The sequence below is a fragment of the Pelecanus crispus genome, chromosome 1 (genome assembly GCF_030463565.1).
Source record: "Pelecanus crispus isolate bPelCri1 chromosome 1, bPelCri1.pri, whole genome shotgun sequence".
Taxonomy (NCBI): Eukaryota; Metazoa; Chordata; class Aves; order Pelecaniformes; family Pelecanidae; genus Pelecanus; species Pelecanus crispus.
The window spans coordinates 102,941,790-102,966,647 of NC_134643.1; the positions used below are offsets into that span (position 1 = coordinate 102,941,790).

General features: G+C 38.6%; 1 protein-coding gene across 1 annotated transcript; it reads right to left on the reverse strand.

The window, feature by feature from the left end:
* Positions 1-207: 207 nt before the first annotated feature.
* On the reverse strand, positions 208-24,620 carry HJURP (Holliday junction recognition protein). The gene is made up of 11 exons (XM_075711366.1): positions 24,543-24,620; positions 23,193-23,259; positions 20,919-20,974; positions 19,702-19,735; positions 8,652-8,713; positions 7,412-7,510; positions 6,593-6,653; positions 4,053-5,647; positions 3,463-3,526; positions 2,474-2,561; positions 208-334 (listed from the first exon to the last, which is right to left on the reverse strand). Exons 1-11 carry the CDS (start codon positions 24,618-24,620, stop codon positions 208-210), a joined length of 2,331 nt encoding a protein of 776 aa, XP_075567481.1.
* Positions 24,621-24,858: the final 238 nt, after the last annotated feature.

Below are 24,858 nucleotides of genomic sequence, written 5' to 3' on the forward strand. Positions count from 1 at the left end.
TTTAAACTTAGCCACAGAAAGGAACCCTGATTCCCTGCGATACCTGATGAAGCCAAAAGAGTAAGAAGTGCCCTGTCAGAAGGAACGAACAAGTTCCTGAAGATTTATATTACAGGGAAGTATAAATCAGGGCTAACTGTCTATTACATACATATAATACAACCTTGATTCTTGGAAGAAGGAAGAAAAACAAAATGAAACCAAGCTTTATAAAACAATGTTTTCTCTGTAGCAGTCCATTAATGCTCCTTGGTGAGTTTTGACCAGGAAGTCGTCCAAGAGATTGCTAGGATTTTCGTCTTTCCCATCAGTGTAGCTTAGTTTTCTGGATACCCTACAGAAAATAATTGTTTAGATGATGAAGTAAATTACACAAAAATACCATGCTTGCCGAAACTCCGATGAACAGAATGAAATTGAAACAAATCGCCAGAGCAAGATATCTGAACATCTTGACTGTGAACAGCAGCAGGACTCCTTGCCTGCATTCCTATGTGCTTTCAGCTGGTGAGCAAACTTTTCATCTTATGTCATTTTAATGTCTCACTAATGCTACCACATTAACCTAAATTAAACAAATATCTATTAAACTTTGAGAAGTAATCTTTGAATGTATTCACAAATTGCTAAAAATGAAAGATACAAGTGAGAATACAATTATTTCCTTGCATATTACTTAAGAAATGGCTTTTTTTTTTAACATCTAATTTCAACTATTTTGGTTTACATCTGACAATTAAATATAGCAGTATACTGTAGGGCAGCATTCACACAGAGCTGAAGAAAAGTTTATTATTTATGAATGTTTCCTTTTCTGAAATATCTCTTTCATAATCATCTTCTAGATAAAGGCAATCAAGTTCCAGACAGGAAGACAATATTCCTTTTCTTTCCACAGCAATTCATTACAACATACAGCATTTTGCCACATGGCTTAGGCATGAAACTTCTGAGGGCTCTGAAGCCATTAAAGAAGGGCTTCTCTCCTGGGAACCATAGAAAGCCAAGAATATCATACCACAGGCCTAAGGAAGCTTGCCAGCTGACAGTCCATTTTGGCTACAAATCAGCAAACATGCATTTGTGTAATGAAGGAACAAAGAAATAGATTTTATTCCAGATGGCTTGGCAAGAAAGCACTCTGTGAAATCCTACTGAATCCAGTTCCTACTCTTTCTTAAACTTCTCTACTTACATGTATTAAGGAAAGGAAAACCTTTTCCTTCAGAACAATTACTAATCTCATAGGGAGAACTATTTTGTATAGAGTCAGGAAAAAGAAAAGAAGTGAGGTAAAAAAAAAAAAAAGAGGGAGTCCAAGAACTGAGCAGAAGTTTACTCAGCTAAGTGGGCATACTCAGCATCACAGAAACATCCTTGTATATTCATCAGCTTGCCTCCAGTCTTCCATTATATTAAAAATAATCCAAATACAATCTTTATCAATATTGTTGTACATTTGTACTACAAGCCTCTAGTTTTAATTCCATCTTTGCTTAAACTGAAACTTTTTTCTTTAAATCATGCAGCCTCTTTTCCGGTTAAGTTCTCCATACAACTACTTTAAAAATGCATTCAGGCTTCCTTTGAAATTTTAATTTGAACATTGCCAGAAAATTTTTATATCAGCTGTATGATCATCTCAAGCATAGTGAAAGTATTTCTTGATTGGGTTTGGGAAGGCAGCATATCCTGTGGTGCCAAATTAGATTTTTTGGCAAAAAAAAAGCATGTAAAAAAATGTTTTGGAAAATAAAATAAGAAACTGTTTAGAGAACTTTTAATGCTTTTTAATCCTGCTGCCTATTAAATTAGTTTGTAATGAAAAATCCAAGAGATCTGAAACTTGAGAATCCTTTAAAAGTCACATATTTTCTAAGAAAAGCAGATGTTGTAGGCCAGTATCCAGGGAGCTGGAAGGAGTGTTCTCCTTCCAGCGATCTGAAACACTGCCAATAGCGATAACAGCAGGAGGAGAGGATCTCAGATAGCTTCCAAACAGAGCCACTGCTTGTGTACACAGAGCCAAGATGCAGGTAACTATGCCCAACTGCACAGAAGCTAACTTTTCAAAGTCCTTTTAAATGGCAATATACTGCACTCTCCACAGCCTAAGGATATGAGAGGACTTGTTAGCTCAAATACACAGCCAGAATCAAAACAATTCTATAGTTATATCTAAAATAATAAATGCCTCTATAATGAACAAAAAAAGAGGACTACAGTAGCTATTCAGTTAGGCCATCTTACTAACTGTTAACTGGCCATCCATGCTGGAGCCTGGCTAGTTTTGACCACAGACACTTGCCTCCCAGTGTTCAAGTCTGCAGGTTTGGTTAGCTTGGGCTCTCCTAAGCATCAATGCTGATTTCATTCTGGAAGTACACATGTAAGCAAAAACCTCCATACCTTTAATATGGATGGAGAGTGGCAAGAATTTCTTTTGAAATTTCTTTTCTCAAAAGGCACTTACCTTTGGTGAAAAGTCTGTGCTTTTCCAGGACAGCTGCAATTCTTCGTTGCCCTAGGGCAACCAGAGTGGGGCTCTGCAATCCCAGATTCTGGTGATGAAAAACAGTAGTATGAAAAGGGTAAGAACAATGCTGAGTAGCATGGACACATTCTTTACAATTAATCAGTAATGAAAATGCAACAAGGCAAGAACCGTGCAAACAAATGCATTTCTTCTGCCATTTTCAGTATGGCAGTTGACAACGGCAAGTATACCAGTTGACAATATTTCAAGTCACCTTCTTATTTTCCTTTACATGTTAGTTACTTGTTATCTTGATGACAAGTTTCATAAAAATAAAGTATGGAAAGTAAACATCGGTGATTTTACTTAGCAGGAAAAAAGTTCAGCTTATGTTATAAACATACTTTTAACCAAAATCAGATTTTTAAAAGGAAATTAAAAGATTACCATCTAAAATCTTTAATGCAGGTTTTTTTTATTTTTAATAATAAAATTCTACTGTCCTGAATTGGCAAAAGCCTTTTTAGCTAGATTAATAACCTAATTCACCTAAGCAAGCGACAGTAGCCATGCAACAACTCAGTTGCAAGTTTTTGTAAAGCTGAAAAATGCAAACAAAAGCATTTGGTTATTCAAGTGTAGGATTAACAAACTATGCATTTCTATTTAAATACAGAAAGCAAAAGTAACAGCAAGCTTTAAAATAAAATACAAAAAAGAGAGAAAACCAGTGGATAATAAGCAACACTTTAGTAGGAAAAGTCCTAGCTAACCTAAAGAAAAGCTTCTTAAATAGTTACTAACATGCAATTCAGGAAACCCTTTTCTGTATAGATTCCTTACTTAAAGGAACACTTAAACATACCCAATTATTACTGAAGAAGAGCTGTCACCTAGACAGTGGTCTATTGAGATCTGTAGATTTACCCTTTGACAAAGTGCTCATGACTGCTAAAGCAGTAATTCATAAAGTCTCTGAAACTAACCTTGCAGGGAAGTACCAGGAATACCAAGAAAAGTTTCATCTGAAGAAGCATGAAATCCAGAGTCCTGAAAATAAAGCATCAACAGATTACATCGATGCAAAAACTCACGTATTAACAGCTTGCCTCAGCAGAAATGACTGTGAACCTGGAAATAAGGACCTGATTTAATATTTAAATCAACAAGTCTAATGATTCCAATGGAACCCAGTAAAGCTTAATTTGTTTGCCTCACCTTGTCCATCTATAAAATGAATGTCATCATTTCAGAAGGACAACTTAATTAACAGGGTCACGATTTCAGATTATTTTAGCCAGTGACACAGTCTATTAAAATGTAACAAAATCTTTTATTGACCATTTTCAAGGTTATTAAATATAGTGAGCTTCCTCTCATGATCCAGGAGACCTGACACAACTTACATTTTAGCAAAGAAAAATCCCCCAAACCTGTAAAACAACCCTACTGACCAAATAGCATCAGAAGTATGCTGTGACTAGTTTAAACAGCTCTAATCCATTTATAAGCCCTTCTCCAAATATCGAAGAGTACAAGAGTACACTTTTTTTTTTTTAACAAGGTCCTTACGTACCTGACTCTGACAGTTGTGACTGTCAAAAAAGCTGGGGATACTTCCATTGTGTGTACTCAAAAAATCCATGCCAACTGTCTGAAGATTAACATTTTTTCTGTGAGAAATCTGTTGATGTTTTGTTGAAAGAAAATAACGTTCTGGTATATTTTTCAGTCGCTTTACTGGTGAACAAAGAAGATCATTTTGAAAATTTCCTAGTCTTTTAACTCTAGGAATTGCAGATGAAGTTCGAACAGGTGAGTTAACAAGAGCATTTACAGTTTCAGACATCTGTATTCCTTCATATTTCCTTAAATTTGAAGCTCTCTGAAACCCAGGAAGTTTTGGAAGACCCTCACTACACAATTGCTCATAGATCCTGTCAAATTCTCTATCATACAGTGTATTGGACCTCACAGAATCAGTTAAATTACTCTTCACTAATCTTCCTTTCCCTTCAAGGTGCTGTGAATTTGAAAGAGGTCTTGTCAGTGTCAAAGGCTTTTGGATTTCTTTGGAACATAGTTTGTAGTAGAGTTTTTCAAATGCATCTTCGTATTTCTGGGGCATCTTTGAAGGACTCTGCTTCACAGACAATGAGGAAAAAGAGTGTTTGCACTGGAAAGAAATTTGTCTTCCAGAAATCATTCTTTCAGGATTTATGAGCAAAGTATTTGATGCTCTTGCAAGAGAACAGTTTGCAACAGGTGGAAAAGTGTTACTATTGCGATAGGAACTGCAATTAGATGACCACAACTCTGAGGTATCACCACAAGGAAAGTCATTTTTTTGAGTTTTACTCTCTTTTACCAGATGAAGTGCTGTTGACCCTGAACTAGCGGTAGATGTTATTAAACGGTTTTCTGAGGAACATTTGTAAGCCAATTTTTCACTTTCTTTGCATTTTGAATTCTTCAGTGAGACAGTAGTCTGTAACCCATCTTCAACTAGAAATGTCTCTCCCATTCTAGCCACAACATTAGGAAAAGCAGTCTGTTTGGACACTCTTTGGCCTTTTCCAGATACCAAATAATGTTCTAAACTTGAGTCAGAGTAGTCCATTTTGATTTCATTTGTATCAATGTAAGAATAAGGTACCAGACCAGATAAATTATTAATGGAACACTCGTCATCACAAAGTTCTCTGTTCTCATTTCCAAAAGTTTGATTCTGGATGTCTTCACTTCTACTGCTACATATGCTAGGTAGTACTTGCTCCAGTTTAAGAGGTCTGAACCCTCTTATTTTGTCTACAGTGACATTGAGCTTCGGTCTTCTAGAACGCCATCTTTTGTGCCTTAAGTGTCCAAACATGTATTTTAACTCTTTTCTCCGAGACTGCTTTGTCATGAGCCTTGTAAGTATCTCTACCATCGCTGGATACAAGTCTGCAAGAGTTACATTGCTCCAGGAGCATTCCTCATCTGCAGACTGGTATTCTTCCAAGACAGTATCATAGCAAGTTTTACTCAGTTCTGGAAAAGGTCGATGACTGGGTATGGTTATTGCATTTGGTGAAATGGGAACACCAGAAAATTGTAACTGGAGAGGTCTGGATGAAGAACATTCATTTGACAACTCTACTTTCTTTCTGCAAACAGTGGCTTGGTTGCCTATTCAAAAAGAACAAATGAATCACAAAACAAAATCAGAGGAAGAAAAAACCCCAAAACCTATTAGGGCACTTCCAGTAATGTATTACATGACTTGGAAACAATTGCATGTCGTACCGTTAGTCTTACTCTAATAGCGTATTTCATTAAGCTTTTTTGCCAGGCTAAATGAATGATTAACATACAATCCATCAGGAAAAAAAAACCCAGTTTTTTCCTAACCATACTGAATTAGCAGACTATAGAAGACAGAAATCAAATGTGTTGGAAAAAAAACTATTTTACAATAGTTTAATATGTAGGTAGAAAATATTTTCATTGTATATGCAGACTGTTTTGCTCTTTGTGATTTCTGACCAGGAGGAACAGCCTTATCCTACAGGTTCTGTTACTCTATTTCCGTATTACCCGAAAGCTTTATATTTGGCTAGTACCAGTGCAGCTTTGCTTGCCGTAAAGCATGATGAAGATAATGCTTTTTGTAGTTGTTAGGCTTGAAATATTTACACCAAAATTCTATCTTAGGTTTGCATCAAGTCTGGAAAAAGTTTACTAGCAAAGTACCACTTTGAGTACCAGTTACCAGCAGACCCAAAGCCATTCATTACGTTCCTTAAATTTAAAATAAGCAGAACCAAAAAATTATGCTTTTATTTAATTGAGCTTAATGCTGCTGAATTTTGTAACTATGCATTTTTTTCCTGGGGCTATTTAAGAAAAGCTGTTTTTATGTAGACAAGTTGTTTATTTTCCATTTTTCAAATACATTTTGCCATAAGCAAAACCATGTCTAACTTCTCTCCAAGAATCCAGCCTGTTGAACTCTTCTGTTGGATAAATAGTGCCTCTGTGTTTTCAATAAATTAAATATTTATTTCTAATAATTTTTAATAAACCCACATTTAACTAACATATTTGACCAACACCCAAAAGATTTAGTTGTACCAATCAGTTCTTGCACTGGCGAAGCTAAATGAAGACTTTCCGATGAACCTTGAGGTGCTATCTGAAAAACAAAGGGAAAAAAAAAAAAGACACATCATCTAATATAGTGAATTTTTTTGCATGTTAAAGGTAACATCAAAACCTTGTTTGTGACTCCTCGTACTCTCTCCTTACTATACTAGGTCCTGTACAGAGTTATGGTCCTAAGGGGCTCAGTAAATTTCAGACAGGGAGGAAAAAGTCTAGTCTAAGACTTCAGTAAGAATTTTTAATCTTTAACCAGTTTAATCTTGGAATGCTATTTATCATCTTTGCGACTCCTACATTATGCATCATGTTTTAACCCCTTTACCAAATTTTAGAATTTATACATGGATATATATACCTGGATAATCTACACATCTGGCAATTCCAGTAGGAAACAGAAGCCATACCATGTAACACACCCCTTCACCCCAAATCCCTCTCACCCCCGAAATCAAAATAAAGCTAAACCTCCTTTTTTCTCTACAAACCTCAAATTTATGCTTCTCAGAAAACTTACTGAAGTGAAGATCAACTTGGACATCACAGTTCAAAGAACAAAGTATAAAAGTTAAAAAAAAAGAAATATTTGGATATCACCTGCTTTGTTTCTTACAAATCATTCCTGTCAGAGACCTGAGATACTGTGATATTTATATAGACAGCAAGCAGCAGAGGAACAATGATGGAACAGCAGAGAAGCTGTATTAGAATTCATTGTGCTGCACAGTTAGAGAGTTCTTATTTTATTCTAATTATCTAATAATTTGTAACAGAACAGAAGAAATATGTTACCGTAATCCACTTGGGAATTTTTCTAGCATGATCTTGTACTATCACATCCACTTGAAGTTTTGCTTTCTCTTGAATTTTCCCATCATCTACATACGGATTCTTAGAGAGAGAAGAAAAAAAAAAAAAGGAATTAGTTAAAACCACATAGAAGTTATTGACACTGACAAACACAAATATATTACTTAGATCTGTGTCAAACTAGTGTTATTCAGATGAGGATATCCAAACAGCATAAAATGTATGCATTAAAAATAAATTTATGTCAAAAAAGCCCTAAACCATCCCAAGGAGGAACTGTATGTGAAGATATATAAAAAGAGATAATTAGCTAGCTTACTGATGTAGGGAAAAGCACACACTGCCTCAGAAGACCCACTGATAAAAATAAAATAAAAAACGTCCTAGTGTTAGGTTACAAAGCACCGGTAATTGCGGCTGCAAATCTTTACATGTATTATTAATGTCACATGAATTCATATACAAATTAAGGTCTACTCTTTAATGCACCTCTATGTAAAATCTAAAAGCCTTTGGTCATTAATGGCAAACATTTTTCACTAGTGAAAGTCTTGTTTTCTGAAGCAGTTTGTATTAGCTATTGTCAGAGACATGACAATGCCTAGCCCGGTGCTAAACAAGTAAGGAAAGTAAATTGAATTTTTGGTAATTGTATTTGAGCAAGCAGAACACAGGATTAGAATGGCTGCACACACAAAATACGTGTTGTACTTTTCTTCATCAATGTAACAACTCTGGGTAGTCCTGATACCCATAGTCTTGAGAAACAACAGCAGAAGATTCCAGTCTGCTTTTGTTATCGTAGCCATTTTTTCAGATTTACTTTTTTTTTTTTTTTAAAAAAATCACGTTACCTGTTTATGCTAGACTCTCAGGTGAACGATCATATTTTTGTAAGTGTTTTCACTTTGTGATTCATCTGGTTATTCTTTTTCCATACCTATAATAGCCTTTCTCAGGCCTGTTCTATCCAATACATTGTATAGCTTTCTCTGGTATACTAATAATATCAAGACATAATATTACTTCATATTGGTCTTCATGACATTATTTATTGAACCTCTTGTCTGCTATACTTACTAAAAATGTGCATTAAGACGCAGACTACACAGAGTCTGCTGCTGACAGTGCATCAACTCATCAGGCACATGTAAGCAAACAGTTCAATCATTTCTATTGAACACAAAATTATTCCATTACATTAGACACCAGAAATTTTTACCTGGAAGTGAATGTCTTCAAGTTTTCTTCTTACTGAAACTACATCGGCATCACTTTCTTCATCTACAATTCAAAGATAAATACTAAATAAAATCTGGTTGAACTCAAAACCAAAATACGAATGTTTTTAAACACACACTGTATAACTTACTAACTAAACTGGTTTCATTTTAGAAAGTGGTTTTCTACACTAAAACTTTTTGACTGTATTACATTTCCATTTCAAGTCCAATTGAAATCATGGTTTATAGGTTCATAAGTGACTTGAGGGGAACGAAGAAGAATGAAGATAACTTGTTTGTAACCAGTTCTTCAAGATTTATGCTAACAGAGTGAAATATTTTCAAAGCACTGCTCTGCATGATTCACTATTCATTAATGTATCATTTCCACTTATTTCCCACTACATTCCTAAATATCCCAACAACAATAGTAAGGACCTTCTACCACACTTCCTTTTCGTAGTTTCTTACTGTCAAGACTGCCTTAGAACTGCCAAGGTGAGAAATAAGACAGACTTGAGAATATTAAAAAGCAAGTCCAAATCTTCCAACTCAATTTTTAGGTATTCAATGGGTATTTTTGTGAATGAAACACAACAAAACATTTTTTTGCTAGATGTAGCTGGACCTTCCAATTCATCATTACAAAGCCTCAGTCTTTCACGATCATAAAACATGTGACTGCACTGTAAACACTGATAGCTGAATTTCCCTGGCTGTTATATCTTTGTCCCACGATTGCATTCACAGCAGGGTCTGAAAGAGGAGAGAATAACCCTGAAAAGGAAAAGTGAGTGAAAAAAATCTTGTTTATGATACCTACCACGTCACTGCCTCTTCATACTTAAATTACTAAAAACAGAATGAAAATCTTTTCCAGCTAATCCCATCTTCCTTTTTTGTTCCCTGTCAGTGCATTCATCACCCAAAGCTCTGCGGACAGCTGCTGACATAGAGCTAGGATAAAGAGTCACATGAAAGAAATGCTATCTTTGTGGGAGACAACACAATTTTGGATCTTCCGGTGAAAATGTTGAGCAATCAGTGGGTTGGCTTTGACAGTCTACCTGACCCCAGTAGAATTATTTTATTAGAACTGAAACCCATACCTGTCTGATTATCAAAGTTTCTTCCCACATGACTAATGGAAGACAAAGTTGTGGTCACTTTATCCACAGGAAATCAGTTACTAAGCATTGATAGTGGAGGAAGCAGTAAGAATGTTACTCTTTTAATCTGGAAAAGTTTCAGCTCCAGTTTCTGTTGTAACAGCTGATACTCTTTCTGCCATACAGTCTTCTTCCTCCAGTAGAATCAGGCACAAAACTGGCAGACTGCTCCCTAAATGGTCACTGATGACCAGACTAGACTGCTACAAAAATGGGTGGTTCTTGAGATAAAGGTAACAACTCCAGTGTCCAGGAATGGTTGACTCCATCACGTCAATTACAAATTATTAGAAAATAGCTTGTATCACAGAATGATTTGATCTGTATACAAGTTGAATACTCTTCTAGGTGTGAAACCTCACAAAAGTGTAATTTTAGTATGTCTTCAATGTATTGTCAATCATACTTCAAATCACTGGAAAATTATTAGCAGAAGACCATGGCACAGCACAGAATGGAAAAAAAGTGAAGTATCTTCTCCAGGGAACCTTAATATATTTTTGAGGGTCAAAACGGAAATTTGGGAACACCTTTGTTCCTCAAGTGCAGAAGAGAAGAAAAATGAAAACTCCCACCTCTCTCTCTGGAAAATTTGACCTATAATACAGGAAGTTATTTCACTGGAGATGGACTGAATACACTATCATTACCTAAAAGACATATCTTATTTAAAAGATGAACATGTTAGTAAGGGGGTTACTGTAAATTTAAGTTTTGACTTTGAGGTGATCTTCTAAACTTAAATACACTTAGATAAATATAAAATTCAGATTGAATTTCCCCTTTCTCTCCAAATAAATTCATTTTTCTGTGATACTACCCTAATAGATACAAGAAATTGTTCAGATATCACCACACTTTGCCGTGCTACTTCCTGTGAAACCAAAGAAGGTAGACCTAATAATTTTCCCTATTAAGGGCAGACCAATACTTGCAGGTACAGGTGAGAGCTGTTTCACTTTATTAGTACCTGCTGTTGAAAGGCTTTGCATACTTTTAGAAGAAAAATACTGTATAACACCTGGAAACACTACCTTCCCTGAGAAATATGAATACTAAAGATGGAAAAAACCTGCCAAAGTTTTAGCTAAAGCAGCTACAGATACACTTTTTTCTTAACAGTTAGCATGCCCTATTGCTAATCTTTTATATATTTAGAAAACCCCCAAAACAGAAATCAAAAAAATCCAAAACACCTAGATGAATTCCATTTTTAAGTGAGGAATCCAATGCGACATCTCTAAGAAGCTAATTTCTAGGTCTTACTGTATTTGGAGATAGCTGGAACTCACCAAAGCTGCTATAAATCCTCTCCAGTCTCTTCCTAGAATATTCACAAGAGAAGGAGGAGGAGTGAATAATCATATTATTGTATGCTGCTATGAAGATACCAGAGTCTGAACTGCATCACTCATTATCCCATGAGTGCAAAAGACAAAGGACATTTACAGAAGCTAAGCTACAGATGCCTCTGAAATTTGTTTCCTATATTTCAGTGCACAGGCTGAGAAAAAACAAAGTTACATTTTCTAAATTTGCAGAAATTATTTTATCATTCAAACAGGTATTTGAAATTATCGTCTCAAATGACAGGAAGACAAATTTCAGATTGCTATTTTCCCTCAACAGAGAAGTAATCATCTGCCTTGGACACAGCTATGAATATGAAGCACCTAATTTATACCAGAGTATTTAAACACCAGCTAACCATATTTTGTTGCAACTGCTCTTTTAATCATTAAATGCTGGTTACCACATAGCCATAGTTTAATTTATACACAATAGTAATTTTTTATATGCACAAGAATCAAAAGGTCTTGCATAATACAAATTTTAAATATTTTAAAAACTGTCATTTAAAGATTGTTACCACTAATTAATACAACCAAACAATTATTTGGGATAAGATCTTATGTCTAAGATCTTAGTGTATCTTTGACATATCCCACCATTGGGGGGAAAAAAAAAAATTCTATTTCAGTTTGATAGGTCATAGATCAATGTTGTACCTGAACTGATTAATTCTTTGTTTATATATACCCTTATTTATTTTGAAAAATATTTAACACGAACGTTTAACAAATGGAGAGTATATATAGGACTGAAACAAAGAACAGGCAAGTGACAGAACAACACTGTGGTAATGTTAGGTTTATGGTTGGACTGGATGATCTTAAAGGTCTTTTCCAACCTAAATAATTCTATGATTCTATAAATATAGCAGAATAATTCTGATCAGAGATGTACATCTGCCATATTACATGTTTTCTTCTTAATCCATGAAGCACCACAGAAAACAAAGTTTGCCCCTTTATCAGGTGGTATCTCTTGTAGAAAAGGAAGACAACTGCAAACTTTTTGTGCATTTTTCTTTGCATATGTTCAAAAGGATAAGAAAAAGACTAACTACTCCTGAAGCCCGAGGGTACAGCCCCAAAACTCTATTGCATCTTTTAAATAATTTTTGGCAAGGGGGCCTTCCAAAACTGCTATGCCTGTCTTACTGCACAGATAGACCCACCCACAATCTTTGTGGGTTCCCCCCCATTTATTTCCTAAGAACCAGAAGAAATAAAGAGTGTAAGAGCTGTCCAATTTAGTAGCGATCTCCCCTTTTTACATTTCAATCTATACTTTGTTCTTCACTAGCTATCACAACTCAAACAGATTAAAACCCAAAACATATTAGACCCACAGAGAAGTAGCTGTCTTCAAATAAATGTGACTTTCACAGAAGCTTATTTCACAATTAACCTCTAAGCTAGATATTGTTGCTATAAAATTACTCAGACTGAACACTGTTTTCATATTGCCGAAAAAAGTTAACATTTCTAACCATCGCCTTGTTACACTTAAAAAGTTATAGATAACAAGCTACAACTCTCAAGTCTGGATACAGTGTATATGATTATGACGTGCACATTATGACGTGCACACAAAAACTATTGCCTAAATCTATTGTTAATATGACATAAATTACAGAAATTTAATCTTTCCCCAAAGCGAAGATCTGTATCTGCAAACATACGACTCTGCTGGTAATAAAGCTTAGTGGGACTTCTCATGATAGGATGCATGTGACAGACTTACACTGAAATAATAAAAATAATACATGTGCTTTAGTAGATATGTTTACCCTACTCAAGACTGTCATTAAACAAGTTTCTGTTTAATGCAGAATTTGTTGTCCTTGCTTTTTTCTGCATTTCTATTTCCAGATAAATCGACGTCAAATATCACAAGCAATTTACTTTTTTTGGTTAAATGGTGAGAAAACTTATCTCATACCTAACTCAGGCACATAAGTATTATTTACTCCTATAAACATTTTGTATTATTTAATAGCACCAACCATACATCTAAAGATTTCCAGTTTTCTAAAGGCTTAAAGCATATAGAAAGTATCCTAAAGATGTCATCTACTCCTCCTTCCATTTTAAAGCAGAAACGATACCTAACTTACCTCTAGGAGAAGTCTAACCCATTCTTAAGAACAACTTCATAATCTCCAAGAAACTTATTTCAAGACTTCCTTATGTTTACATTTGGAAAGCTTTTCTAATATTTAACCTAGAGGCTCTCTTGGTTTTTTTTTCCCCTCCATTTAAGTCCTATACCAGTGGCTCTAGCAATCTTTTTTTTTTTTTTCTGACTAACTCCAGCTGGTCAAGCTACTATCGAACATAAAACAAAGTACTCCACCACAAGTTTTATCACTGTTGAACAGTGCAGAAAATCTGTTTTGTGTGCTTGACGTACTAGGCACCTGTCCGTATCTTCTAGCACAGTGTACACTATTTTCACAACAGTGATATTCATAGAATCATTTAGGTTGGAAAAGACCTTTAAGATCATCCAGTCCAACCATTAACCTAACATTACCAAGTCCACCACTAAACCAATTAAGGGTACAGTAATAATTAATTTCATCTTTCCTGGCTTGGTGGCTGGATTATTTTTTAATGAAGTACAACTAGGAATCATTAATATTGGAAAGGACCTCTAAGATCAGTCCAACCATCAATCCAACACCACCACGCCCACTAAACCATATCGTGAAGTGCCATGTCTACCCGTTTTTTGAACGCCTCCAGGGATGGTGACTCCACCACCTCTCTGGGCAGCCTGTTCCAACACCTGACTACCCCTTCCTAGAATAAATTTTTCGTAATATCCAATCTAAACCTCCCCGGTGCAGCTTGAGGCCATTTCCTCTTGTCCTATCGCTCCTAGTTACTTGGGAGAAGAGACCAACACCCACCTCACTACAACCTCCTTTCAGGTAGTTGTAGAGAGCGATAAGGGCTCCCCTCAGCCTCCTCTTCTCCAGACTAAACAACCCCAGCTCCCTCAGTCGCTCCTCATAAGGCCTGTGCTCCAGACCCTTCACCAGCTTTGTTGCCCTTCTCTGAACACGCTCCAGCACCTCAGTGTCCTTCTTGTAGTGAGGGGCCCAAAACTGGACACAGTATTCCAGGTGCGGCCTCACCAGTGCCGAGTACAGGGGGACAATCACCTCCCTGCTCCTGCTGGCCACACTATTCCTGATACAAGCCAGCATGCTGTTGGCCTTCTTGGCCACCTCGGCACACTGCTGGCTCATGTTCAGCCAGCTGTCAGCCAGCACCCCCAGGTCCTTTTTGGCCAGGCTGCTTTCCAGCCACTCTTCCCCAAGCCTGTAGCATTGCATGGGGTTGTTGTGACCCAAGTGCAGGACCTGGCACTTGGCCTTGTTGAACCTCATACAGTTGGCCTCGGCCCATCGGTCCAGCCTGTCCAGGTCCCTCTGCAGGGCCATCCTACCCTCCAGCAGATCGACACTCCCACCCAATTTGGTGTCATCTGCAAACTTACTGAGAGTGCACTCAATCCCCTCATCCAGATCATTGATAAAGATATTAAACAAGATTGGCCCCAAAACAGAGCCCTGAGGAATACTGCTCGTGACCGGCCACCAACTGGACTTAACTCCATTTACCACTACTCTCTGGGCTTGGCCACCCAGCCAGTTTTTTACCCAGCGAAGAGTACGCCCGTCCAAGCCATGAGCTGTCAGTTTCCCTAGGAGAATGCTATGGGAGACTGTGTCAAAGGCTTTGCTGAAGTCCAGGTAGATGACATCCACAGCCTTTCCCTCATCCACTAGGTGGGTCACCAGGTCATCAAAGGAGATCAGGTTGGTCAAGCAGGACCTGCCTTTCATGAACCCATGCTGGCTGGGCCCGATCCCCTGGTTGACCTGCACATGCCTGTTGAGCTCACTCAATACGAAATGCTCCGTAACCTTCCCTGGCATAGAGGTCAGGCTGACAGGCCTGTAGTTCCCCAGACCCTCCTTCCAGCCCTTTTTGTCCATGGGTGTCACATTGGCAAGCCTCCAGTCATCAGGGACCTCCCCTGTTAACCAGGACTGCTGATAGATGATGGAAAGTGGCTTGGCAAGCTCCTCTGCCAGCTCCCTCAATACTCTCAGGTGGATCCCATCCAGCCCCATAGACTTGTGAGCATCCAGGTGGCATAGCAGGTCATTAACTGCTTCCTCCTGGACTATGAGGGCTTAATGTATTTGTAGAAACATTTTTTATTATCTTTTACAACAGTGGCCAGACTGAGTTCTAGCTGGGCTTTTGCCTTTCTAATTTCCTCTCTGCATGACCTAACAAGATCCCTGTACTCTTCCTGAGTTGCCTGCCCCTTCTTCCAAATGTGGTAGACTCACCTTCTTGCCCCAAGTCCCAGCAAAAGCTCCCTGTTCAGCCAGGCCAGTCATCTGCCCCACTGGTTCGTCTTACGGCACATGGGGACAGCCTGCTCCTGTGCCTTTAAGACTTCCTTCTTGAAGAACACCCAGCCTTCTTGGACCCCTTTGCCTATCAGGACTGTCTCCCATGGGACTTTCCCAACCAGTGTCCTGAACAGGCCAAAGTCTGCCCTCTGCAAGTCCATGGTAGTGGTTTTGCTGGCACTCCTCCTTACTTGGCCAATAATCAAGAACTCTATCATATCATGGTTGCTAAGCCCAAGATGGCCTCCGACCACGACATCTCCCATGAGTCCTCTTCTGTTTGTAAACAGCAGGTTCAAGTGAGGCACCTCCCCTGGTAGGCTCACTTACCAGCTGTGTCAGGAAGTTATCCTCCACACACTCCAGGAACCTCCTAGACTGTTTCCTCTCTGCTGTGTTGTATTTCCAGCAGATGTCCGGCAAGTTGAAATCCCCCATGAGAACAAGGGCTAGTGATTGTGAGACTTCTGCCTGCCGCTTGCAGAACGCTTCATCTACCTCTACATCCTGGTTGGGTGGTCTGTAGCAGTCTCCCAACAGGACATCTGCCTTGTTGGCCTTCTCCCTCATCCTTACCCATAAGCACTCGACCTTATCATCACAATTGTTGAGGTCTATACAGTCAAAACCCTTCCCAACATACAGAGCCACCCCACTGCCTCTCCTTCCTTGCCTATCCCTTATGTCCTGGTTTTGGCTGGGATAGAGTTAATTTTCTTCCTAGTAGCTGGCATAGTGCTGTGTTTCGTATTTAGGATAAGAATGCTGATAACACACTGATGTTCTAGTTGTTGCTAAGTACTGCTTATGCTAGTCAAGGACTTTTCAGGTTCCCATGCTCTGCAAGGTGCACAAGAAAACTGGGAGGGGGCACAGCCAGAATAGCTGATGCAAACTGACCAAAGGGCTATTCCATACCATATGACGTCATGCTCAGTATATAAACTGCAGGAAGCTGGCCAAGGGGCAGCTATCGCTGCTCGGGAACTGTCTGGGTATCTGTTGGCAGGTGGTGAGCAATTGCATTGTGCATCATTTGCTTTGTATATTATTATTATTATATTGTTGTTATTATCATTACTATTTTACTTTATTTCAATTATCAAACTGTTCTTATCTCAACCGAGGAGTTTTTCCTCACTCTTACTCCTCTGATTCTCTCTCCCATCCGATCAGGGTAGGGGGAGTGAGCGAGCGGCTGCGTGGTGCTTAGTTGCTGGCTGGGGCTAAACCGTGACACCTTCTGAAGAGCTTATAGCCATCCAATGCAGCACTCCAGTCATGAGAGTCACCCCACCATGTTTCTGTGATGGTGACTAGGTCATAGCTATCCTGCTACACAATGGCTTCCAGCTCCTCCTGTTTGTTGCCCATGCTGCATGCATTGGTGTAGATGCACTTGAGCTGGACTATTCCGGGTTGGCTGAACCAGCTTTCAAAATTGCCTGTTCCTGCAATTGATTATTCCTACGTAAGTCTATTACTTTGAATTTCTCTGCATGAAATTACACAAAGTTTACTTTAAGTTCTAGCCCCAATTTTTCAGACCGTCTTTCACAGTGGTCACCCCGACTTGGTATCATCTGTGAGTCAGTTATGGGTATCTTCTCTTTTACTATTTCCTTAATGAAAGTATAAACTAGTAATTTGCTCAGGACAAGTCCTGGAAAGAAACCCTCATGTTTCCCTTCAGTTTGGGCACAGACCATTGATAACTATTCTAAGCACACTTTTCCAACCAGTAGGAAACTGGGCTATAAAACCACTCTCTCATATAAAGTAAATGAAGCATATTATATAACTAGAAGGCTCTAGCTTCAGCTTGTAAACTTCTCAGGAAATTTATGTTCGCTATTTTGCAAAAGACTACAGTAATGCTTCCTTTAGAATATATTAGCAATGCATTTTTTTTTAGAAGCTGAATAAAGCATTTTCCAAACATTTCTGGATTGGGAACACAGGAAACCAGAATAACATGGTAATGTCCCACTAAAATCCCTTACTGAGCAAGATCTATGAAACACCACAGAGGGTGTTTTGTTTCAAAAAATTTCTCAAGGAAAGAAACAATTTTAAGTGGCTAATATATGACCAAAGTATTGAACGTACTTGGTCCTCTCATACTCAGAATTGCAATATATAAAAAAAAATCCAAACAACTCAAAGGATTGTCATTTTACCCAATAAAATTTCATGGGGTACTGGAATTTTCTATCCAAATAGTAAAAATAGATTCTAGCAAAATTCAGAATTGCAAGTTGGAAAAAACCCACAAGTTACATTCCAAGGAAAGGGGTTCATTGATAAGCATTTGGGTCTTATAAAGATATTTTAAATGTTCACATTTAATAGCATAGAACTTTATGCATCCTAATTGAAAACACGTATCAGGCACACCTAAGAGTATAGAACAAGAATAGGTAAAATTTGCACGTTAGCTTTAATAATCCATAGCGAGAAGAAGCTTTTGTTGGGTTGGGGTTCGTTGGTTTGGTTTTTTAAGGGTAACACCAACCACAACCAGCCAGTTCAAATGCTTACTCCATGTACTTCTGTGTTTCAAATGAAAAAGCCAGTGCAAGATACGATTTGCTTACATTGAACAAAATCCATGAGATTCTATCTTTTATATCATATATAAATATACATGTATAAATACAAATCTGTAAAAGCAGATTTTTCCTTATAACAAAAGCTGTTAACACCTCCAATATTTAGTTAAATATTTCTTCCCTCAGATAACTTAAAACATAACTAAATAATAAAGACTTTGTTCAAGTTATTTTTTCCAACTTTTAGTATATGTAATGTATCAATTTTTCTGCTTTTCTACCTTATCTGTAATGCAGTACACTACATTTAAAATTAATTAGATCAAGCCTTCGTAGCATTAAAGAAACTCCAAGTAAATTCCTTCAAATAAGAACTTCTAAGGCATTCAGACCTTAGGTCAAAACACAAAGATTAACAAAAAACTACTTCTAAAAGACTTCAAACACTGTATCTTTTAAAAAAATTACCTGCTAGATGCTTGCTCTTTCTGAGTTTTACTGCAGATTGTAGCCAGTCATTTTTTGTACTATTCAGACCCATCAACATCTATTTTCTAAAAACTGGAGACAAAGGTCTGGATGATCTGCACCTTTTTGTATCAGACCCTTATTTCCCAGCTCAACATTTGAATTTCATAGGCTGATTCAAAGTCTATACCTGAACTCTGTATGGACAAATTTTTTTGATAGGACTGTAGAGGGAGAGAGATACTACGTTGTGTTTTGTCCTCAGATGTTCAGCATAAAAGTTTCTCAGATGAATGTCATAAAATAAGCAACAGCAAAAAAACACCCCTCAAAACCTTAAGAAAATAAAGCTCAACATATCTTCGCTGTGCTACATCATAATTTCCCCCTATCATTCATCCCAATAAAAACATGTATTTTATTGGAATATACAGCTCCTTTTCAGAACAATGGGAAAATCTTCAGATGTCATACATCTCCTTAAGTAGTATCAGTATTACCCTTTGGTGAGCAGTCTTGATTTGACTTCCATCATGACACTTGATCTCTAATGAAATAACCATATACTTTTTCCTGCAGGCAGCCCAATTCATTCGGTAGACAGAACAATGTGCTAAATTTCTGATAGCTCATCATGCGACTTCATGAGATTCTTTTAACTCACATTTTTAATATGCCTACTTATCTAGTTATTGTCAAAAAATTAGCAACTTCCAAATTTCTCCACTTGTACACCCACATAAGTCAAGGTTGGAATTTTTAGATTCAGTGAACATCTGACAAAACTCAAATACAACAAAAAGCTTACTGTTTAATTGATATGGGGAGATTATTTTAATCAACTTGTGATGACAGCAACATCAATTATAATGTATTTACTCATCTTCAACATTTTAAACTACATTTCAGAATCCTTATGAACATAAGTATTGTTGGTTTTTTGGGTGGTTTCCCCCCCCCAAAAAAAAACCAGTGAGCATCCTAAAGAGTTTGGCATAAAACCAGAATGTCTTCTACTAAGTCAAGACTCTTTGGATAAAATACTTTATAGCACTTATTTTTTTAAACACTCTACCTGCATTCCGTTGACTTCCTCTATTATGCTGCAACTAAAAATAGGGAAAAAAAAAAAAAGTCAGAAGAATCTTAGAACAGTAAAGTTATTTTAACTGATGCCTTCATTTACTTTGGTATATCTCACAACTAGGCACTTCCTAAATAACCATTCAGTTTCCTTCAGGTTTCCCGTGGCCTGACTAAAAAAGCCACAAATACATGGTAAAACTTACCAGATCATTCACTTTCTTGCCATACTATTGCTGTTAAAATCACTACAAGAACATAAGCTATAGCTATCTTGGCCCACATAAGAGGCTCAGACAGAGAATTCCTTTTACAGTCCTTAATGGATTTAGTCTGTTAAGTTGTGCAGCAATGCTTAGTAGATGATGCACAAGGTATTACTGGGAGTGGAAAAGGAAAGGGAAACACAGCCCTTTTCTGTCTCCATTAAATCTACTCTTGTTCCCCAAGACTGAATTTCACTCCTGATCCCCTCACTCTGGGGTTCAGAACAGCTTCTGTGTTAACTACCAAGGCACACTACACAACTTAGCTTTTTAGACAGATATTAGGAATGTAGCAGCAAGGTGACTTTTGACAGTCATGTAAGAAACACTGAGATTTTGATGAAATTCGCTGTTAAGTTCTTATGGGGGAGTTTAAGAAATAGAAAAAGAAGCAACTGCTTGTTTCATGTAAACACTCAGATTAAAAAAAATACAGGTCATATGCCCATAACAGTAAGGGCTTTAGCCTGACACAGACAGCGAGTGCTGAGACTGCACAGATACTTTAATTACTCTAGCATTATTTTACAGAAAAAAAAAAAATCTAAAGATGAAACCAGCAAGCCCTTCGGAATTGAAAAGCTGATTACTGGAACCAAGATAAATTAATTCAATGTAGGTTAACTTCAATGACAATATTCTGATGAGATCCAAAAGTACATGTCCCCATCAGACAGCATTTAAAAAAAAAAAAATTTTCCAGGTTTAGCAGTCGTGCTAACCACTGGTATAAATAGTCATCTATTTTAGTCTATCTCATCTGGCAGTCCTAACCAATCTATCCTAAAACCCTGTTTTAAATCAGATGTTGACTTCATTGATTAATACCTCTTGCAAATATCATATGGCACAGTCAATTAGAATGTATTCCTATATATTAGAAAAAAAAAAATGCTACATGTTGACTGCATAGTATGGCTATATTATTAGATACCTCAAGTACTTCCTTCCTCCAGTTTTTAAGCTCCTTGGTTGACACTTCCCCCCATTGTTTTGGTCCTAGAAATAAGAAGAGATATCAATATAAACGTAGCTCATAACGCTATCTATACAGACTATCATTCTAACAAACATAAGCATCTAGGAAGAACACATTACATAGTAACAAAACATTATCAAATCTGAATAGCCTCCAATACAATTGCCAAAACAAAAACTTATAGGAAAACAAACCAAGAGAATATTGTAATATCAAGTTAATTGAGAAGTCGGGGTGGGGGGGAAATCACGTGCTGGATCTAACAACACTGAGATAAAATCCAAAGAGCATTATAGCTTTAGATGCTACGAGGGAAAAAAAAAGCTAATTATTTTACGTTTTAAATTTTATTTAATGCATGCAGACTACATGGTATCTGAGGTTCCTTAAAGCCATAATTAAGGCTTTACAGGACTGATATCCATATTCATTCCATATTGAATAGAGGTTACTAAACCAAAAGCATAACCAAGTCTTTATAAATGCAAGACTGTGTATTACAGTACTGTATGCATGTTTTCCTCCCTATGGCCTATATAAAATGCTAACTTTCCAGCCTGTAAAAGCCTTTAAAAAGTAAATCATATTTGGTGCAACGATTACATTGGGCTTGACACTGTGGTAGTACTTCATGAGCATGTCCAGTAAGTTCTCCTTTATGAGAACGGATACGACAATTTACGTATCACAATCCTCACATCAGTTATGATAAAAACTGGCAGAACATTTCATTTCCCAGTAAACGCACCAAGATACTAAGTCACAAGTCCCACTAAAACCGTGAGCAATGTATTTTAGAACAACAGGGGTTTTTTTCACAATAAGCTCTCCGTAAGCATTATCAACTCTATAATGCATCGACAGTTATAATAGAACACTGGAAAAATATGACATGGCATAATGTGACATAGATTTATGCTAAACACATGAACATTTAATGAAAAGTTAAAGAGACTACCTACCCAGTCCACCCTGACATTTGATGTAACAGAAATTTATCAGAGCAGCCTTCAGAATACTAAGTGGAGATCACAGAATCATAGAATTGTTTAGGTTGGAAAATACCTTTAAGATCATCCAGTCCAACCATTAACCTACACTACCAAGTCCACCACTGAACCAATTAAGGGTAGAGTAGCAATTTCATGTTTCCTGGCTTGGTGGCTGGATTATTTATAATGAAAGTAAAAACTAGGAATCATTAAGGTTGGAAAGGACCTCTAAGATCATCAGTCCGATCATCAACCCAACACCACTAAACCATGTCCCAAAGTGCCACATCTACCCGCTTTTTGAACGCCTCCAGGGATGGTGACTCCACCACCTCTCTGGGCAGACTGTTCCAATGCTTGACCACTCCTTCCGTGAAGAAATTTTTCCTAATATCCAATCTAAACCTCCCCTGGCGCAGCCTGAGGCCATTTCCTCTTGTCCTATCGCTCCTAGTTACTTAGGAAAAGAGACAAACACCCACCTCACTCCAACCTCCTTTCAGGTAGTTGTAGAGAGTGATAAGGTCTCCCCTCAGCCTCCTCTTCTCCAGGCTAAACAACCCCAGTTCCCTCAGCTGCTCCTCATAAGGCCTGTGCTCCAGACCCTTCACCAGCTTCATTGCCCTTCTCTGAACACGCTCCAGCACCTCAGTGTCCTTCTTGTAGTGAGGGGCCTAAAACTGGACACAGTGTTCCAGTTGCGGCCTCACCAGCGTCAAGTAAAGGGGGCCGATCACTTTCCTGCTCCTGCTGGCCACACTATTCCTGATACAAGCCAGCATGCTGTTGGCCTTCTTGGCCACCTGGGCACACTGCTGGCTCATGTTCAGCTGGCTGTCAACCAGCACCCCCAGGTCCTTTTCCACCGGGCAGCTTTCCAGCCACTCTTCCCCACAATCCTTTAATGCATATCAACTTCCTGCTAATACCTCCATTCCTTCCCCCCCACCCCCAGTCTTCTTCATTTTGATTCTTCTTCCTACAAGACATCCAAATATTAACCACTGTTATCCTGAACTTTGCTTATAACTCTTTTCTGTTGTCTAAAACAGAGCACGCAATGGACTAAAATGGTGCATATAAATAAACTCTCCAGGTACTATATGCATGTATCAAAGTTTACGTATGAAATGACATACCGAAGCAGACAAAACGTTGCAATTAAACATTTGCATGCCAACAGTTGCATGCTTCGCTAAGTCTAAATATACAGCATGTAAATATTGACACTTTAAGAAGTTCTTACCTTCAGGCGTATCGTAAGTGAGAGTTTCCATGGAAATAAGTAAATCATCTTCAAAAGGATGATTATACTAAATAAAAAGGACCATTAAAGATTAGAATAAATAATTAAAACAATGTTTTTAACATGCATTTTAAGTATTGTTTTTATACAATTTTGTTTTGACCAAAACACGAAATTGTCAGTATGTTGTTCTAGTAGCTCAATCTAGAAGTCAGCAATCCGGAAATATTAATTCCTAGAGGAAACACATATTTTTAAGCATGTATGCAAGTCATTCAATTTCAAAGCATAAGCCAGTCACTAACAAAATGGGGCTTCAAATAGTTTTCAAAAGTAAGTTTACTCTGTTACAGAGTTTCTTCTAAACTTCCTCTGTAGTAACTAGAAGTAGCCACTTAGCATAGACCTACAGCTCACGACATATAAAAATATCCAACCTAATGCTAGATGAGAAAAATGTTCTAGAACCAGACTTAGCCTTATGACAGTACCTAGACATTAGCACAAAACATTTCCCTGAACAGCAAAGCTGACATCCCTGAATAAATACATGCACCTCTGGACGGAGGTGTATGGTTCACACATGTTTAACACAAAATGGCTCTCAAGTAAGGAAGATTCATGAAGGGAGTCTCCCACTTCTTTCTGTAGTTTCACTGAAAATACCTCATCTGGTGCTAGCTAATTTGGGTTAAGGACACTCTAAACAGACTTAAATATAAGTCACTTATTTAATACTGGCAATCCCAGATCTAACTTTTATGGACATACTCAAGGAGCTGGCTCTTTACCAGCTTAGTCACGCCGAGGCATAGGGGTGCATGGCTCAGCACAAACTGCAAAGCTGCATGAGGCCCTGGACGACAGCTGCTTTTGGTAGCCAAGAAAAACAGGAGCTTGTGACACCACAAGTAATTATTTGACGAAGAAAATTCAATGTCAGTTACTGCAATTTAGCGCGCAGAAAGAAAACTGAACCTGTCAGTACTGACACACCAGGACCTAGGGGTGGTCGGGAAGGAGGGGAGCAGAGAGCGCTGCCTAAGGCGAGGTGAGCAGAGGGCCGCGCTGCCCAGCAACCTTCCAGAGGCGGTCAGAGGGACGCACAAGGGCGGCCAGGCCAGGCCAGTCCCGGCCAAGCCACGCCACACGCCATTTCGGCAAGACAAACCGTAAGCGGACGGCGCACCTGAGACAGGCAGGAGCCAGGCAGGACACGGCCCCGAGTGTGACAGAGCCTCCCCGCCGCCCCCGCGCCCGCCTCAGGACGGCGACGAGAGCCCCCGCCAACGGCCCCTCGCCAACGGCCCCTCGCCAACGGCCGGGGCGGCGCGCGAGCGCGGCCCTCACCCGCTCCAAGATGCTGTTGATGGAGGCCACGAAGCGGGCATTGCTCTGCCGCAGCCGCTCGTCCAGGTCCAAGGCCATGGCCACAGCGCATGGGCTGCTCTCCTCCGCGGCGCCAGGGGACGGCGGGCACCCCGCACACGCGGGCCCCGGCCCCGGCCACCACCGCAGCCGGACACTCCCGTCCCGCCCCACGCCAATTCAAACTAAGCACCACCCCCCGGCTTCCGCCCCTTCCCACTTGTGATTGGTTCTTGCTCACGTCAGTTCAGACGCCGCAGCCCATCCGAGTACGCCGCGGGGAGTCTTTCTCGCCCTG

Coding starts and splice junctions, on each gene's coding strand:
- HJURP (XM_075711366.1), bottom strand. CDS start 24,620: ATGGCCTTGGACCTGGACGAGCGGCTGCGGCAGAGCAATGCCCGCTTC. Junction 20,975..23,192: donor CACTTACGATACGCCTGAAG/GTAAGAACTTCT, acceptor TCTTATTTCTAG/GACCAAAACAATGGGGGGAA. Junction 335..2,473: donor GCACAGACTTTTCACCAAAG/GTAAGTGCCTTT, acceptor TATTTTCTGTAG/GGTATCCAGAAAACTAAGCT.